At 39.4% G+C, this 19,601-nt stretch overlaps 1 protein-coding gene across 1 annotated transcript; it reads right to left on the bottom strand.

The window, feature by feature from the left end:
• Positions 1 to 8,906: 8,906 nt before the first annotated feature.
• On the bottom strand, positions 8,907 to 10,614 carry LOC143866509 (uncharacterized). Its single transcript, XM_077375983.1, has one exon. It carries the CDS (start codon positions 10,421 to 10,423, stop codon positions 9,506 to 9,508), a length of 918 nt encoding a protein of 305 aa, XP_077232098.1. The 5' UTR covers positions 10,424 to 10,614; the 3' UTR covers positions 8,907 to 9,505.
• Between the last annotated feature and the right edge of the window lie 8,987 nt (positions 10,615 to 19,601).

The following is a 19,601-nucleotide window of genomic DNA, read 5'->3' as shown; positions in this document are numbered from 1 at the left end:
AGGAATAGGAATAACTGTGCGCAGACAAATGACAAGGCTGACTCGGCGATCAGTTTTATGAAAAGGATACCGTCTGAGACAATGAATTTTTCATCCAAGATGAGAGGTAAACAATAGATCAGAAAAATAGACCACGGCCATAAGATGACAGAAGTAGGTCATAAACCGGATCTAAGTCTGGCGTTGAATACCAATAACTTTACGATCAAGAGGATCAAAAAGGTAGACCATGGCCATGGGGACAGCGATAAGCTATCGGCTAGATCTCGGGGTGAAACAAGTATACAGACGAACATATATCACCAAAATGGGTCCTAAGCTAAATCAAGGCTATACCTGGGAATCAGGAGAAGGAAAACTGACTCTAAAGAACAGTCGACATGCTCAAAATGTGCTGCGAAAAATTCAACAGCATAACGACTAGACAAGAAGGATAAGGTAAACTCATGGTTTAACTAACTCCGAAGAGTAGCGGTCATGCTCGAAATATTCTGGGTAAAATCCGGCAGCATGACGACGCTAGAAAGGATTCCCACAACTCAACCCAAGGTATATGAATAGCGGTGGTAAAAACAACTCCTAATCGGAAAACGAAATATGGCTGCCAAAGAAAGGTGAGCAAATGAAGGACTGACCATAGGTGAGAACACATGACAACGGGTCAAATCCCCTAATCAACAGATCAAGGACAAAGCATGGCCAAGGTAATGGCAAGCAAAAGGCCACTGATCAGATCCAGATCTGAATAATGAATGGGTACAACTGATTGAAAAGAATGAGGGACTCTAACTAAGAGGAGAACCCTATATAATCAGTATACAAATATACACATACGCATATCCTAACCAGGGGCACCAGCCCTAATCCTAATCTAGCGGAGTCAAGGAAGTCTTGACTCAAGACAGAGTGATGAGTGTACTAGGACCGTGCTGTAGCCATGTAAAATGAACTACCCTAGTCTACAAAGGGGACGAAGCTCCTAACTCTAGGCTTGACATGTGTAAGCAACACATGTCCGACCCTTATATGGATGCAATATACTTATATAAACATAGGTACTTCCTAGTTGGGTTTCACTAAGTCAGTAAGTATATACATAATATATAAAACAAAGTAGGGCTCCGGACTCAATCTATCGGGTACTATGCGTATGAAACATACTTAATATGTATAACAAAAGTACGCCCAATGTTATACATAGTATGCTTCATTGCCCATCGGCTGCTGTAGACAAAAGTACGCCCAATGTCTACGGCTGCAGCACCGGCGCATAGCTTGGAAATAGATTCAACAGTACCATCAGGGTGTAACAACATCCCAGTCGGGCACGCACTGAATCTATCCCATGGAGCCAATAATGATGAAAAACAATGAAAGAAATAAAGAATAAACGATATGATAATGCATGATGTGTAGTGTGTGAATCCCTCGTTTTAATTACGCGCCTACTTGGTGCCCCTGGATTCTAACGATAAAGTTCCCATTTAGCTTGGTTTTGACCCAAATTTCTTCAGAATTAATTAAAATGGCATTTTTACAGAGTTAGGCAATGTTTCAAAAAAATCCCCAGCAGAGTCGCCAATCTGTGGACCCCGATCCGAGACGGGGCGGGGGGATGTGCCCCCACGCGAGTCTCAGGATCATCCACGTGAGGGAGAGCTCCGCCAAGGAACTCTCGAAAGAGTGCCCCTCACAGCATGAGAGGCGATGTAAAGTGAGATACCTCTCGATTCGGGGACTAGCCCGGATTCGAGACGCACCTTAAACAAAGAAAGAGTCGCCATCCAAGGAAGTGGGCCCTGGATCCCCTGTTGTGCTCTGTCGCAACAGATAACCAGAGATATATAAAAGGTCCGTGCCTGATGACGAATGGGGAAGGGGTTAGGCGCCCCCAATTCGCCCAAGTGCGAGCACCTGGTCTCTTATGCCATTTATTATTAATTTTGAAGAATTTTGGGCGAAAATCACGCGAAATGGGAACGAAGATCTCCGAGATAACGTCTATCTAATCATGCATGTCTCGGAGATGAATAAGAAGCACAAAAAGGAAATGAAAGATGTCACCTAAGAATAGCTAGATTATGAGTGCAGAGTGCCATGCCTAATTGGTGTCTAAGTTCTGGTGGGCACACACATGCATGCTACATCTAAAGGTATAGGATCTGTACATGAAAGTAAGAAAACACAGCAAAACATACAACACAACACGACTCCACACGACAAACTCTAAACTCTAATGCGATAATTGACTCGGACCAAGATGGCCATCCATCTTAGCTGCACTACGTATCCCGGCCTCGGGAAGAATCAGAGCCAACGTAGTTCGACGACCTATGCTAAACTACAATGCCTAACCTTCTAGGACTGCTATCCTAGACTCGATCAACTAGACCTGACTAGTTTTTAAAGCTTCTTGCGCCATTACTTAAGTTCGAGTGAATGGTAATTTTTAGGACTCCCTATATGCCCTAACTAATGCAAGTGGACCCTACACCCTATGTGTGACTAGGTTGTGCGTCCTAAGGAAAACCATAGGCTCTCTAAGCGCGTTCTAGTCTAGCCATCGGCTCAACTAAGTGTCTAACCGACCACGACCTGAGGCCTCCTAACTCTAAGGACACTCACACGACCAGACATGACAAATCCACAAGATCAGGACAGACTCCTAACTCTAAGACACCCCAAAAGCCTAGGACTGACTCCTAACTCTATGGGAAGATCTTTTGAAGCCGATTTGCAAGGTCATTTTGAAGAAATTTTGTAGTTTTGGAAGGTTTTGAAGTTGTGGAAATTGTGAAAGTTGTGAGAAATATTTACAAAGATGGTGACTGAACTCAGGATGCCAGCAGCACGCCTGAACTGCCTACGTACCCCTCAGCTAGGGATCAAGCCATCCGTAGTTCGGACGGAAAGGTGAGAAATATTTACAAAAATGATGGCGAAAAGAGTGACTGAACTCAGGGTGCCAGCAGCACGCCTGAGCTGCCTACGTACCCCTCAGCTAGGGATCAAGCCATCCGTAGTTCGGACAAGATTTTCCTAACTACACTCTAATGACTCGAGATTTTTGAGATTTTTGATTTTTCAGATGTTTTTGATTTTTTCGACACAAGAGGACAGAATCCCATCATCACAAGGGGAGGACAGACTCCTGATATCCCGCAAAGGTTGGACAGCATCCTATGCTTTGCGGGGGGGAATGAACAGAATAACAACTCTGCAAGGGTTGGACAGCATCCTATACCTTGCAGGAGTGGAGAAAAAATGCGGAACGAACAGAATAACAACTCTGCAAGGGTTGGACTGCATCCTATACCTTGCAGGAGTGGGTAGAAAAAAAAACACGACTTGATGAGAGGGTGGACAGAATCCTAACCCCTATGATGATAGGACAGACCCCTGAAAGACTAAGGACTGACTCCTATGCTGAAGACTGACTCTGAAAGATGGAAGGACGAAATCCTAAATTTTATGAAGGGATATGACAGAATCCTAAACTCTACAGGGGTAGGACAGACACCTAAACCCTAGGATGGTAAAACTGACTCCTAAACTCTCTAGGACTGACTCTAAAGAGGAAGAAATCCCTTAACCTGCGAAGACTCAAAGGCAGGAAGGGAAGGGGTTGGCTCAAGAAGCATTCCGTCATTGCCGAATCGACGGAAACTTCTTGGAATCAGCTGAATTCTAAGACTCGAAGAAGGAAACGGAACACTCTGGGGGATAATGCTGGAAGCAGGGTAAATCTTAAGGAATGATTAACGCCTCGGCATAGGGCAATAGAATTAGAGTTATAGATGAAGGTCAAAGGGATCCTAAGACAAGGAGATGCCAATGCAAGGATGAAATGAAGGATATTTTACCTATCCTGACTGTTTAATTACCTGAGGGATGCTCTAATCAGTTATAATATTTCCATCACTCCACCGAGCATTTGCCAAATAATTGGAAAAGATTAATTAAATGCCAATGCAACAAGTCAGTTCATGCAAATTTCAGTATCATGGCAGTTGCTATTTTTGATACCACCGTTATCACATGCACCTTTGAATTCATATCATTAAGCGACCACAAGGCTGCGCTATGGACCTAATCAGGATACCAGCCCCTTTGAAATCACTCTCTCAGGAGACAGTTACCCAAAAGCCTAGTAATTCTACACAATCTTTCAGGTACATGAATATGCAACTTGTACACCAGACAAGCCAGTGCTAACCTATAAGGAAATAAGGACTTGATAAAATAGATGAAATTGCAGGAGTAATGTTAAATCTAAATGAAGAAAAACTGGCATTATAACTCCATACAAAACCTTTTTCAAAGACTGGCCTTATCACAAAATCCATTTCCAAGAATATTCACTCATCCTTATCTAATCTTTCTCATGGCATATTTATTAGAACCAAAACCAAAGCAGGCAAGCCAAACCAATCATCACAGGTGCAATGCAATATTAGAGAGACAAAAAGAATAGAATAAATAAACACAAAATAAATGAATAGATGAGATATTTGAGTTACCTAAGCGAAGAGCAGATGGCGGACAACGAAATGGGGAGATGGGGCCTCGGGGTTGATCGGAGAGCGCCCGGAAAGTGGAGCTCGAGCTCCCTTTCGGAAAATGCCCCTTTTTTTATTATTATATATTTTTTTTATATATAAAAAAACGAGCCCCTCTTCTCTCCCTCTCTCTCTCTCTCTCTCTCTCTCTCTCTCTCTCTCTCTCTCTTTCTTTCTAAAAAAAATTTGAAATTTTTAGAAACTGCTGACGGAAATGGGGGAGGGAGAGTCGGATGGGGGGTTTGGGTTGGAGAAGATGGGGGAGCGGCTGGTTTGGGTTTGGAGGAAGGTTAAGGTGGAGATGGGGTTTTGGTTTTTCGAAGGGTTTGTGTAGAATGGGTGAAGGTGGAAGTGGTGGCCGACGGTGGAGGTGGGGTTTTTGTTTTATTTTTTTCGAAATGGGTTTGGATGGGGTGCGGTCGTGGCTGGCGGTGGGTGGCTGTGAAGTGGGTGGTGGTGGCTGATGGAGGAGAATAAAAATAAATTAAAAAAAAAAGGAGGTGGTCGGTGATGGTGAAACGAAAATGGGTTTTGGCAGGGGGCTCTGCAGGGAGGGAAATGGAGGTGGAAATTGTGGGTGAAAGGGGAAGATGGTGGTGGAGGTTGAAAACGAGTTTGGGTGGGTGGCAGAGGGTGGCCGGTGGTGGTGTTTCTCCTTTTTTGGCCGGATTCCGGTGGCTTGGCCGGAGAAAATGGCGGGTTTGAGTGATAAGAAAAAGGGAAAATGGGGGAGGTAGGTGGAGGCGGCAGAGGATGGTGGCCGACGGTGGTGGTTGATGGAGGTGGGTTTTTTTAAAAAAAAAAAAAAAAATGGGTTTTGGGTTTAATGGTTTTTTTGGAAATGGGTTTTGGGTTTGGGTGGTGCGGTTGGTGGTGGTTTGGGGTGGTGCGGTTGGTGGTGGTTTGGGTTTTTTTTTTTTTTTGAAATGGTTTTCTTGCTGGCTGATGGTGGACTTGGGCTTTGGGGAAGAAAGGCTAGGTGGTGGCTGAGTTCTGCCGGATTTCGGCCGGAGGAAGAGGGAGGTGGTGGTGGTGGTGGTGGTTCGGTGGATGAGGAGAAGAGATGGTGGTTTTGCTTTTCTATCTTTTTTCTTCTCTGCTCTTCTCCCTCTCTGTATATTTTTCAACGAGAATGGGCTCTCTCTCCAATTTTCTTTTTTTGATTTTTATAACTAGGGTTGGGACCTAGCTCTAATCCTCACCATCCATTTCGTTTGATGGCCTAGATCATTTCTCTTTGTGCAAAAAATTGAAACCCTAAACATGCCTTCCATCATGGCCCTACACTTGTCCTTCCTTTGATCTTAGGGTCCTTGCTCATTGCTTGTAGGGGAAGCAATGAGCACACCCAAGAATACCCTTAAAGATGGGTTTATCTCCTTCTTGCCCCACACCTATACTTTGATTTTTCTTTTAATTAGAGAAGAAAGATATACGCAACCCCTCCTTTTTGCTCTAAACAGCCCCCTCTAGTGTATTTTAACTACTCTTATCCTTACAGGGGGGGCTCGGGTAGAAAAGGGGGCGGAATAAAATAATTTTTTTTTTGTTTGCCTATGGTAAGCTAGTATTGACACACCCATGCCCTGCTAATTCACCCTCCCTTTTATATTTCTTTAAGCTACGCCCTGCTCGAGCTCGAGACACGGGTAGGGATGCGACCTGGGTTGATTCATGAAATTCGGGTTGAGATTTTCAAATGCCAATCGGGTTAGGCTCAGATTAATTCCATTCATTGTCCGCCTGACCTCGGGATTTCATTCGAATACATGGGTTTATGGCCCTGTCAAAATGGGGTGTCTACAAGCCTACGTAGATCCGAGCAGGTCTTGCTCTCATATTCTCTCTCAATCGATTCAAACATCATTTGATCCATCTACTTACCTTGATGTCAAAATTAAACCCCGGAGAGATCTTAAACAAAAGCTACCTCGTGAGAAAACTCTACGAAACACCAGCTTCAGCTAGAATAATCACCAAACATTTGAAATTATTAAGTTCTTGATTGTTGCGGATCCTGCCAACTTGGCTGATAACACTCTTTTGTGAGGAAAAAGGCAATGAGAGTACGAAAGGGCCCTCTAGATGGAACTTATAGTTCTAAGAATATTTGATGGTAAAGTTGAGGTTTGGAGTGGCATATTGGTGCGTGTGAGAAAAAAGAGAAGAAATACCGCTAATCACTTTCTCTATACTAGTAAAAGATGCAAGTGCAACTAAGTTATATATCTTACAACATGGTTTAGTATATGGCTTAGTAGAGATTTGCTAGCCACGTACCTTTGTAGAAAGCCATTTTGCACCCCCCTTTGCATGTGATGACAGCCACATCATAGAATAAGACGAAAAAATAATAAGACAAAAGCTGCAAAAAGTCAATATTGGAAGCTGTCATGAGTCCATAACATGCAAAGGAGGGGCGCGAAATGGCTTTCCGCGAAGGTGGCTAGCAAATCCCCGCTTAGTAAAGCTCGAAAAAAATTGTTATGGTAAAACTATCATTCTATCGATCAATTAAAATGACATCTACTAAAGAGCTAAATAAAGGCACGACCTTTGGTGGTTAAGAGGATTTGAAACAGTTGTTCTAAGTGCAATCTTACTCTATTGGCTTAGGTAGGGGTTTTAAATGATATAGAAATTGTAACAACTTTTCATAATTGTTTAAATAATAAAAGACAAGATGAGCTAGTGTAGCCTATAATTATAGTTAATTTTAGTTGAATATCATGAAAAATATTGAAGAGTCCCTCTAAATAAAAATTCAATAGGGTCGGTTCAAATTATCTTTTCTTGTGTACGTGTAAAATAAAACAAGGGTAAAAAACCCTTACCCTCCAACAATGGTGAAAACCCCATCAACACCCACTTCCTACAACCCAAGAAAAAACCTAACTTCCTCTTTACAATGTCTTCGCAGCCCAGAAAGCACTATGAAAGAAACCCAACAACCTTGGATCAAGCTCTTGCAAGATAAGAAGAAGAAACCCTTGGAGAGAAAGAAATACATTTTCTTTTCTTGTAGAGAAAAGCCTTAACCACTTCTTTACAATGAAGCCCCAACTAAAGATGAAACCCTCTTTAGTTCACTTATGAAAAAAACATTCCAAGAATGCCCTTTACTGAGAAGTTAAACCCAAGTAATTTTATATCACTAATCCAACAAACTCCACCAACTCCACCTTTGTGCTAGAATATTCACCAAACATTTGAAATTATTAAGTTTGTTATCATTGCAGATCCTGCCAACCTAACTGATTAACATTTTTTGAATGATTCAATGGGCCTACCAAGATCTAACATCTCATGCAAAATGGAAATAGTTAAAAAAAAAAAAGAAAAAAGTAACACGTCACATAAATAAAGACACCATCTTTGGCAGTTTGTTCAAATGCAATCTTAGGCAGGGAGTGAGCTAGGCAATTTTGCAGCTCACTTTTGCAGTATAGAACAGCCACACAGGTTAGCTGAGATGTTGTCTTATTCATTTAGGGCCTGTTTGGATACCTTATATTTTGTATTTGGATTTTGGTTTGGAATTGAGTTCTGAATACAAAATGAATAGATCAGCTAGCTCATGTTGAGCGAGACAGAGAGGGAAGGAGTACTTCTATTGGAGGGGAGAGGTTGAGGAGCAACGACGGTGAAGGAAACTGCCATATCTGTGGATTTCCAATTACTTATTTCCACAGCATATTTGAAAATATGTTTTTTTCACAGTCAGACGCTGATTTGGAAATCCAAGGATTTGATCTGGATCCAAATCCCAATGCAAAAAGGGCTGTAAATGTGAGAAATCCAAATCAAAATCTTATTGGCATCTAAAAGGGCCCTTAATTCATTTGAGGTGGCTGTTCTCTCCAACAAAAATGAACCATGAAATGGCTTTCTACGAAATTGCCTAGCAAATCCCCATGAAAACTATCTTTTAGGGGCCATTTGGATACGCGGATTTTAGAATTAGGGATTTATTTAAAATTATAGCTAAGAGACAAGAGAAGAAGCGGACCAGCCGTTGTTTTTTACTCGTTTTTTACTTCTCACCCTTCTTTCCGAAAGCGGGAGAGTAGCAGATCCTCCCATATTTCCAGGTTTTAGAAATCTGAAGATGTAGGAGAGATTTTTAAAACCTGAATTTCTCTATTAAATCCAAGAAACGTTGTCATGATATCATACAACTGCTTGATCATAAACCCCCTTTTACACTGTTTTCAAACTAAAAACCTATATTCTAAATCCGAGTCGGCCTCTTATTGTGTCTAAAAAAAAAGAATTTTAGAAATAATTATTCCTTCTAAACTTTTCTAGAAATATCCTGCAATCCAAAGAAGGCCTTACTACAACAACTCAATACAACACTACCTCTTAGACAAATAATATACCTTTCTTATTTACAACAATATGTAAGTGCCACGTGGCACTTATAATTCAAGAAAATTCAGGAAAAAAACAGAGTGGAAATCTACACCTTAAGTTTTAGGCAGTGATAAATTCACCCCCTGCTATGATGAATTCACCCCATATTTTTCAAAATAGAAGGTACAGCCCACACCATGGGATGACCCAAACCCCACACCATTGGATGACCCAAACTGTCCATTTGGTGGGCCACAATGTAAATAGGTTGTGTCCAAAAAATCACTTCCATGGGATGATCCCAACCGCACAGTCTATATAAGTTTCCATAATGTGAGTCCCTCTTTAGATCGGAGGGTTAGAATCATCTACGGAAATGATTTTTGGGGCAAAACCTATTTGCGGTGTGGCCCATCAAATGAGCGGTTTGGATCATCCTATGGTGTGGGCTGTACCATCCATATTGAAAAAAGAGGGGGTGAATTCATCATAGAAGGGGGTGAATTTATCACCGCCCCTAAAATTTATCCCTTCCCATTTACCTCGCGGGCAATCCGCTACTGAATCTACCACGTGTCAAGTGCCCCTATTCAACACGAAGCGGGCCCCACAGACTCCCAATTCCGACCGCAATTCAACTCTATTGAACATTCGATTGCACGGCGGCGACAAACAACATCCCTATCCGACGGGTCAAAATCCTCCACGTGTAAATCCATCTGAACTGCCACGTCAGCACAACCACCCCACGATCTAGACCTCCGGCACGAAGCGAACCGGTTCAACCCAGCCAAACCGGGTTTATCCAACACTTCCTCCGGTTCAGTCTCTTTCGCCGGAATCTCATCCAAAACCGGCGTAATTTTCTTATCCGCCGGTGATCCATCTGCGCATTCCACGGCATCTCTGTGCCGGCACCCGATCCGAAAAACCGCCCCAAAACTCGCCCAAAATCCCGGTTTTCCCGGCACGGATCGTTCTCTCTTCTTTATTCGATCTTTCCTTTGCCTAAATCTCTTTTTTTCCTTCGGTCTAACCCGGCCAATGCAGGACACTTTGGGGGAACCCGGTTCGGTCTCCGTATCGGCCGCTTCCACGTCTCGTTTCGGGAAGAACCGGATACTTGCAGGCCGATAACTAGGTCGAAGATCTCGGCATAGTTTGCCTGAATCCTGCACTTTTGGTAGACCGATAATCGAGGATTTGGTCTTCAAATTAGAATAAAATCGCTGTGAAGCCGAAACAGAAGAAGCTGAATTCGGATTCAAATGAAAATTAGAATTGGAATTGGAATTCCCTTTTGTCGATTGTTTACGCTCGTAGAACGCGTTTTGATCTACCCAATCGAGTTCATCTTCTTTCTTTAATCGGAAAGAATCGGCCGGGAGATCTGGACCCTTGACTGGAATTTCTGAATTTTCCGGCACAGGATCGCCGTCGATTAGGGTTTCGCAGACGATTTTCCGGTCTCCGCCACACATTAGGGTTTCGAGATCTACGTGTGGCATCGATATAGAGGGAGAGGGGGACAGAGATGAAGGAAAAAAAATGGTCTAGAGTGGAATTTAAAGGTTGGAGAAAATGAAATGGGCGATGATTTTTTCACCCTCTATAGGATGATGCGCCCCCCTTGTAAAGTGAATTGCGGGCAACTTTAACGCTTTTTGACATCAAATCGGGAGCATCATCCTACAAGGGTGTGAAAAAATTATCTCCCAGTGAAATAAGGGCGATTATGAGAATTTGTTAACCAGGGTCGGTGGTGAATATCATGATTCACGACTTTCATATTTTAGAGGATTGATAAACTGAAGGGTGTCCTTTCATAACGCAGCTGCAAGGGTGCCCCATTGGATCCACGTCACCAATGTGCATTTATTATTCCTTTACTTTTTCCATTTTTCAGTGCTATTATAAATTCACATAAGGTGGTGATGTGGATCTAGTGAGGGGATTTGTAAGGGCGCTCTTCATTTTAGCATTCCTCTACTAGAGGAAGTCTAAACTGAAGGAGCCATTGTAAAAGAGAGGTGAAAGGGCTCCCCATTCGCTGCACATCACCATCATGATGGTGATGTGCAGCCAATAGGAGAGCCATTTCACCTCTTTTTTGCAAGGGCTCCCTTGAGTCTAGAATTCCTCTTATAATTATGATACACATCCTAATTATGTAGCCATAATCAGGATGTGTATCATACTTGGATAAGCTTATCTTGAATTTTCTTGTCCATTGTTCGTTCAATCTATTCTAGTAAAATTTTATCCAATGAAAGAGGCCACGTAAAATGAGGAGAGCAAGTCTATCAAATGATAAAATAAATCCCGGGTTCATATACCCATGGGCCACAGCCCTAGTTGTTCATTTGCAAATCATATGGTTAAGTTATATTTGGGTTCTTTCTGTTTGGTTGCCGGGTTTTTTTTTTTTTTTGTTCATGGGATTTATGTGGGAGAAAAAAAATCCAAGGAGATTGGTGAGAAAAAAAGGTTCTAGAAGTATCCCGGTAAAATAAAAATCCCATGTTTGGTTAACCGGACTATGGTGGGAAAAAAAAAAACTTTGTTTTGTTGCTTGAACTGTTGGGAAGAAAAAAATTCTTCTCAAGCTTATTTTTAGTTCCTGGGATTATTTTGGTTCCTGGGATTATTTTGGGATGGGATGAAAAGGCAATCATTACAAGAGTGGGATTAAAAAAATTCTAGTGCTAAAAAGCAACCAAACATGGGATGGGAGGAAAATTTTACTGAAACTTCCTGGGACAAAAATTTTACTGGCAACTAAACGGAGGGCCGATTTATACAGCAGAGAGGAGAAGGGAAGAGAATAGTGGAGTGGATCAGGGAAGGAAAGATATTATTTTTAACATCATTTGGTGGGATATTGAAATCTCATGTATCACGCCTAAGATTTAAATATTATAGATTTTAAGGATTAAAGTATCCAATATCTACCTAAAGCACCTTAATCTCTTTTCCAAATCTTACTTTTATCTACCTAAACCTTTTCCGCAAGCCATGTCTAGGACAACATAATGGCTTTTTTTTTTATTTCTTAAAAACTACACGGCATATAAATCCTATTGGAATATTAGATTAGAGTACTTGTTAAGCTATTACTCAAATAAATAAAGAACAATAAGAAATGTGAAATGTTAACTTAATTTTGTAAATTCAACTATGTAGTATTGGCCCGTACCATAAGAGGATCCAAACCGTCCATTAGATGGGCCACAGCGTAAATAGGTTGTGCCCCAAAAATTATGTCCATAAGTTGATCCTAACCCTCCGATCTATAAAGGGTTAGGATCAACACTCTAACATTCAGATCAGAGGTTAGGATCAACCTATGGAAATGATTTTTGGGGCACAACCTATTTAGGATGTGGCCCATCTAATGGACGGTTTGGATCATCCTATGGTGCGGGTCATACCGTACTTTTAATAAAGTGAGGAGTGCCCTCATCAAAATACAGTAGCGCTGATAACATTTCCCTAAATTTAATATGATTTATATGGTACACCTTCCAAAAATCTTCTCCTAACCTGAGAAACCTCTTACCAATTGAAGGTTTGGGATGAAATTTTTGGAGCAACCTATCTAGAGTGGAGACAAATAAATGAATGCTTTAGATCATGTATCTTTATAATACCCACGCAACCACCGTAGATAGTTAATTTCATATATTGTTATGTGTGTTACCTTATCTGGGTATTATTTAATACATGCAAATCATGGTTAGAAACAGTTTTGGGAAGTGATATATCCGCCCCTTTTGATCACCAGGAACACCCCCTGTCAGTGTTTGTGGCAATCAAGGGCATTGAATTCTTCTGACAAAAGTACAAGAGCCCCTCTTTAGTCATTGATACACTGACAAGGGGTGTTCCTGGTGATCAAAAGGGGCGGAAATATCTTTTCCCATGGTTTTATATCTTTCTTAATTAATGGCTTCCAAAGTGGCCTTAATTTACCATTTGCATATAAGATTAAATAAATTGGGTGGTATCCAAAGAGGACCTAATTTTTTTTATTCTAATAATTGAGTGATTAAGATTTTAAATGTCATCAACCAATGGCGTGTTGCTCTAAGATTCTAGAAATACATTTTGGTGTTATTACTTTAGTTTGGGTAAAGTCTGGTTAGGATCGATGCAATCCGCACGACATTTTACACACAAGCCATTGTTGGGGTTCCACACGAAAGGGAAGATCCCACATTGGAAAAGAGAACCTAATGTGAATGGGGCTTATAAGGACTTAGTACCCTCCTCTTCTCAATGGCTAACTTTTAAGGTTGAGTTCTACCCAGGTCCCAACAAGTGGTATCAGAGCTAAGGCGGGGTCCCTCGAGGACAGAGATCACTTACTTCTCATGTTGGTTAAACCAATGGAGAAGATTGTTAGGGTTCCATGCCAAATGAAAAAAAACCCACATGGAAAGAGAGAACCCCGTGCGGAAAAGGCTTATGAGGACTTAGGGCACCCTCCACCCCTTAGTGGCTATCTTTTCGGTTTTGGCGAGGACTGAAATTTATTCCGAAACCGAAATTTAAAACCATGCCTCTAAATAGAATTTGTAGTTCTAGAACTTTTGAGGGTAAACTGCCATTTTGAGTGGAATATTGTTTCTAGAAGGCAAGTAAACATTATATCCTTGTCAAAGTAATACAACCAGAATTTTATTATTATATGATCTTAAATAGTCGAATTTGCTCTGACTTTCAACAAAGTTTAGTAGTCACTGATTATATTTTGCACAAAAAAAAGATGATTTGGAACATTCAAGATATTTAGTGACAGATGCTAATATAAAAATAAAAAAATAGTTTTAATATAAAAAATCAATATTTGCAAAAAAATATTGGAAGATCCAAACCATTCCTTTGTTGGGCCAGAACGTAAATAGGTTGCGCACCAAAAATCATTTTCACAGGTTGATCCTAACCATCTGATTATATGTCGGACGATTACGATTATCCTACGGAAATTATTTTCAAGGCATGGCCTATTTACGTTGGGCACAACAAATTAATCGTTTAGATCTTCGAACGAGGTGGGCCCATCATTTTTTTTTTTAAATATACACACCTACATATGGACACCGATAGAGAGAGAGGGGGGGGGGCGCTGATAAGGACACCCTTAAAATCAGGCATACCCTCAATTAATTGATAACATATGACTGATAAGGACACCCTTAAAATCAGGCATAGCCTCAAATGTTGACAACAATTTAAGTTTTCACATATAATAAGTAAAGAGTAATAAGAGAATTAATTGATAAAATATGACAGATATGGGCCGCCTCAAAATCAGGCGTGGCATCTATTTAAGTTTGTTATATATAATAAGTAAAGAGTAATAGCAAAAGACTGATATATTTGCCCCTTTTCTTCCCTGGGCCACACCTTGTAGTGTAAAAACTAAGGCTGCAACTTGGGTCCGGTAAAAACCCGACCCGAAAATAATATGGGCCGGATTTAGAAATCATAGGTCTTGAGTAGGGTCGGGTGTTAAATTGCAAAACTCGACTCAATCTTGGGTAGGGCCGGGTTTCAAGAGAAAAAAAAAACCCGAAACCCGACTTGACTCATGTAGGTGTACTGTGTCTTTCTTAAATATCTCTTGAATAAAGTAGCAAATTATTTTCCAATATATTGATACAATTGTTTTCATTGAGGTAATTATGTCTGTTATGTGAAAATATAGTGACCTTCTTAAAGTTATACACCATATTGATACAATTGTTTTCATCGAGGTAATCATGTCTGTTATGTGAAAATATATATTGTGACCTTCTTAAAGTTATACACCATATGACATAAATTTTGAGATTTTTGGTGTCGAGATTTGTTTTTTTCTACAATCTTTAAAATTAGCCTCTACCCTACGCTATAAAATGAAAACCAAACCCAACCCGAGAAACTATCTTGGGTAGGGTCGGGTTTACGAATTTCACATTTTTCAGTAAAAAATTAGACCCGACCCGAGATAATTCCCTAGTAGGGTAGCGTTTTGGAAAACCCGACCCGAGTCGCACACCTAGTAAAAATAAAAACAGTCATAAATACACTAGAGGGGGTGGCACAGGGAAGAAAAGGGATGTGATCCATTTCCCTAATAATTAATAATTTATAAATGATTTCTTAATTTAAGTTCGGGTCTCATGCTCTAGTGCGTAGGACATAAAATGTCACCACATTAAGGACACATGTTCAAACCCATGCTTAGAAAATTCCTCCATCATCGGTAAAAGCTATTTTTCATGTTTTTGTTTCGTGTGAATAAACTATTTTTTATTGGGATTTGCTAGGGAACGTCGCAGAAATCATTTCGCTGCTGGGATGTTGCATGTGAGAGCAGCCACAAAGGCTCAGATTTTGTCTTGTTCATTTAATTCATCTTACGTGGCTGCTCTAACATGCAACGGCCAGCCTCGAAATGCCTTCTATGATGCTCCCTAGCAAATCCCTTGATTATTATTTGAAACAGCTTTAGATGGCACGCCTTGAATTAATTTCCACAACACCATGTTTAGGTTGCAAGAAATTTCTGGGAAAAGTTTGGAGAAGAATTTTTTTTTCAAAATTTCAAGCATTACCATTTGTTTGATTACCCATGAAAAAAGTAACTCGAACCACCGTAAATCAAGTTTTATTTATATGAACATTTAATTTATGAGAAAACGGTTTCTGCACACAAGTATAGATAAGTTATCTACACACTAGCTTAAAATACAATGGAGGCCCACATTGTTTGGGTGATCCAAACCATTCATTTGATTGGCCCTCACATAGATAGGGTGTCCACAAAAAATCAGCTCCATAAGATCGTCCTAACACTTCGAACCGTGGAGGCAAAAAATGAACAGATTTGTGAAGGTTTATACACATCAATTTTACCAGCACATATCGTAAGGTTGGGATGATCCAATAGAGCTGATTTTTTGTAGACGCCCTATCTATGTGAGGACCAATCAAATGAATGGTTTGGATAACCCAAACAATATGCCCTCCACTGTATTTTAAGTTAGCGTGTAGATAACTTATCTACACTTGTGTATAGAAACCGTTTTCTCTTAATTTATGGGAGATGATATTTCACTCCTCTCTCTGATGACCTGATTTGACGTGAAAAGTGGGCAACTTTATGTCAAATCACGTTATAAGGGGTGCGTGCAAGTAATGCAGGAGGGGTGAAAATATCATCACCCTGTCCCTAAAATTTATCATTTATTGTGAAAACAAAAAAATCTTAGGAAAATTTTTTCCTCAAGAATTGTTTTTCCTATAATACAGACGGGCCTAAGTAAAGTTTAAGATGTGAGTTATTAATGGAAAAATAATTTAGTTCTAAGACAAGTCATTTATATAATAAGTCTTCTAGTCAAAGAAGCAATAGATATGCTAACTGCATTTAAAATCAAATGATCCATTGCTCAACTTAATCTACAATACAAGTGAGAAATCTTATTTTGAACAAGGAAGATTTTCAATATCCATGTATTAGTCATCAAGCAATATTATATAGTCAAAAATTTTGACTAAATATTTTTTGATATACACGTATTAGTCATCAAGGAATATTATTTAGTCAAATTTTTGACTAAATAATATTTAGTCAAATTATTATTAGTCAAAATTATAATTTTAAAAATATTTTATAAAATATTATAATTTAAAAATATTTCAACTCCTAAAAGTGTGACTGTGTTGCCCAAATTTTGTTTGTTTTGTATTTCGTTGGAACGACAATCATTTTTCAACATGAGAAACAACAAGGATACAATTTTTAAGAAGAAAAATCATGATTTTAGAAGTGAATTAAGGCATTTTTTGATGAAAAAATGTCACAACATTTAGGATATTTTTAATAATATAATGAGGAATTCTAGACTGAAGGGAGCCCTTGCAAAAAAGAGGTGAAAGGGCTCTCCTATTGGCTACACATCACCATCATGCATTAATAACTGCTGAAAAGCCAAACATGATAGTGATGTGCAGCCAATGGGAGAGCCCTTTCACCTCTTTTTTGCAAGGGCTCCCTTCAGTTTAGACTTCCTCTAATATAATTAGTGTAGTTAGAATCATAAAGGAGATCGAACACCTATTCTTTTTTGGTAAAATACTTGAATATACACACAAGAAGAATAGAACAATGTATTGTCGTCAATAGAACGTAGTAATTTTATTTTAGCCAGTAATCATTTATTTTACAAAAGTAAATATTAAAAATCCAAAAATGATCAAAAGAATTTGTTACGCTCTAAATACGGAAAGAATACTTCCTCCCAAATAACAAGCTCTAAATCCTCTAAATTACAATAAGGGCCCGTTTGGATACCCCTTGGATTTGGATTTAGAGGTGAATTTGGATTTTTAAATCCAAATTCGGCGTTTGGCAAGCCTTTATGACATCTGGATTTGGATTTGAGTGAAATCCACAAGATTTACAAATTTCTCATGTTAGTGTAATTTTTTGGCTTTATAAATCCTTTCTGCGAGAGGTTATTTATAAATCTAAATCTGACCCTTAAGGGTTAAAATGACAAAAATATACCAAAAAAGTGTTAAATGACTTAAGTACCCACATGACATTAAAAACTGATCAAAATACATCGTATTAGGTAAACTGACTAGAAAACCCCAAGTCAGGCAAAATGACCGGAATACCCCTATACTAGGTAAAAATGACAAAGTACCCACGAGTCGTGCAAAATGACTAAAATACCCTTATAACATAAAAATTATCAAAATAACGTCATACAGGGTAAAATGACTAGAATACCCCAATATCATGGAAAATTACTAAAATACCCCTAGATCAAGTAAAAATGATCCATGGCTCATAAAAAATAACTAAAAATACCATCATGAGATAAAAATGATAAAAATACGCCATATTAGGTAAAATGACTAGAAATACCCCTATACCAAGTAAAAATTACAAAATACCCATGAGTCGTGCAAAATGACTAAAATACCCTTATGACATAAAAATGATCAAAACAACCTCATATATGGGGTAAAATGACTAAAATACCCCAAGATTATGGAAAATTATCGAAATACCACTATATCAAGTAAAAATGACCTATGGCTCATGAAAAATGACTAAAAATACCCTCATGAGATAAAAATGATAAAAATATGTCATATTAGGTAAAATGACTAGAAAACCCCCGGGTCACGCAAAATGACCGGAATACACCTATACCGGGTGAAAATGACCAAATACCCTGAGTCATGGAAAATGACTAAAACACCCCTATGACAAAAAATGATCAAAATATCCCCATATAAGGTAAAATGACTAGAATACCCCTGGATCATGGAAAAAGGCTGAAATGCCCCTATATCAAGTATTTTAGGGTTTTTAGGTTTTGTTAGATTTCAAATTCAAATCCAAAGAGCATCAAAACAAAAAAATTAATTTAGATTTGAAATCCAAATCTATACGTGGTCATCCAAACGGCATTATTTATAAATTTGTGAATTTTAAAATTCTTAATTTCAAATCCATGAATTTTGGAAATCCAAATTCACCTCCAAATCCAAATCCAAGGAGTATCCAAACGGGCCCTAATGGAATTTGTCAAAATAGCAAAATAAATAGTATTAAGATATCTTTATTTCTTCTTGTAATGATTTTGAATTCAATCCGGCTTAGGATTGATCCTTATAGAGCTCATCGAGATTATTGAAACGTTATGTTGTATGTTCATACGCTATATCCATCAAGTCTTGTGTATGTCTCGGCACACGTTCATACACGTGCGCACTGTTATACTATCAAACATCCTTAACAATATCATCTAGAAGTGTTTTGTGCCATGTTTGGATATCCACAAGATTTAGATTTGGATTTCTCACAGCAGTTGATATTTGGAACTAGATCAAATCCTTAGATTTCCAAATCAGCTACAACAGTGAAAAAAAATCCGATTTTCAAATCTGTTCTACAAGATTAATTGGAAATCAATATTTGTGGCAAGTATCTTAACCCTCGCTTCCCATGGATCCTACTTCTTGTAAGAACCGGCCTACCGGTGCTTCGTACTTTTCATAAGCGACTTCCTAGGATGGGTCGGGTCCGATTTGGGTTGAGTAAAATGGCTCCTCGGGTCGAGTTTGGGGGACCCAACCCGACCCTAGTTGCACCCCTTGTAGTTTTACCATTTGAAGGCATAATAAAAAGCGAAAAATCAAGGAACAAAATTGCCAAAGTTGTTTGATCGTGACCATTGATTTTGTGGGTCCCTATGATATGACCCATATCGTACTAGAATTAGACATCTCATCCCTACCACGCATAAAAATCTATGGTTTATGAATCATCCAATCAAGGTGAGAACACCTGCATCGGGCAGAACTTGTGATAGCCCCGTAGATCAGTGACCCCATCTAAAGTGAGCCCCACAAGATGCCACGTGTACCGTGAAGATTGCGGAGGAATACCAAACTCGGCTGACAAACAAAGGACTACTAATCCGAGCCAGTGTCGTTAATCTTAATAGTCTAAAGGGCAATATCGTCATTTGATAAAATTAAATTAAAGGAACGGTAACTGGACCATTGATGAAAGACCGCCACGTGGCGGCAGATTTTCTGATCCCTCCGAATCCGACCGTTGGGCCCTCATATGACCGTTGCATGTTATTTACCAAATGCTCTTTTCAGAGAACT

This window comes from Tasmannia lanceolata, unplaced genomic scaffold, assembly GCF_043159265.1.
Source record: "Tasmannia lanceolata isolate RefF3 unplaced genomic scaffold, GAP_Taslan_0.1 ptg000135l, whole genome shotgun sequence".
Taxonomy (NCBI): Eukaryota; Viridiplantae; Streptophyta; class Magnoliopsida; order Canellales; family Winteraceae; genus Tasmannia; species Tasmannia lanceolata.
This window is presented reverse-complemented; position numbering and strand designations above follow the sequence as displayed.

Excerpts from the sequence above, each read along its gene's own strand:
- LOC143866509 (XM_077375983.1), bottom strand. The coding sequence starts at position 10,423 with ATGCCACACGTAGATCTCGAAACCCTAATGTGTGGCGGAGACCGGAAA.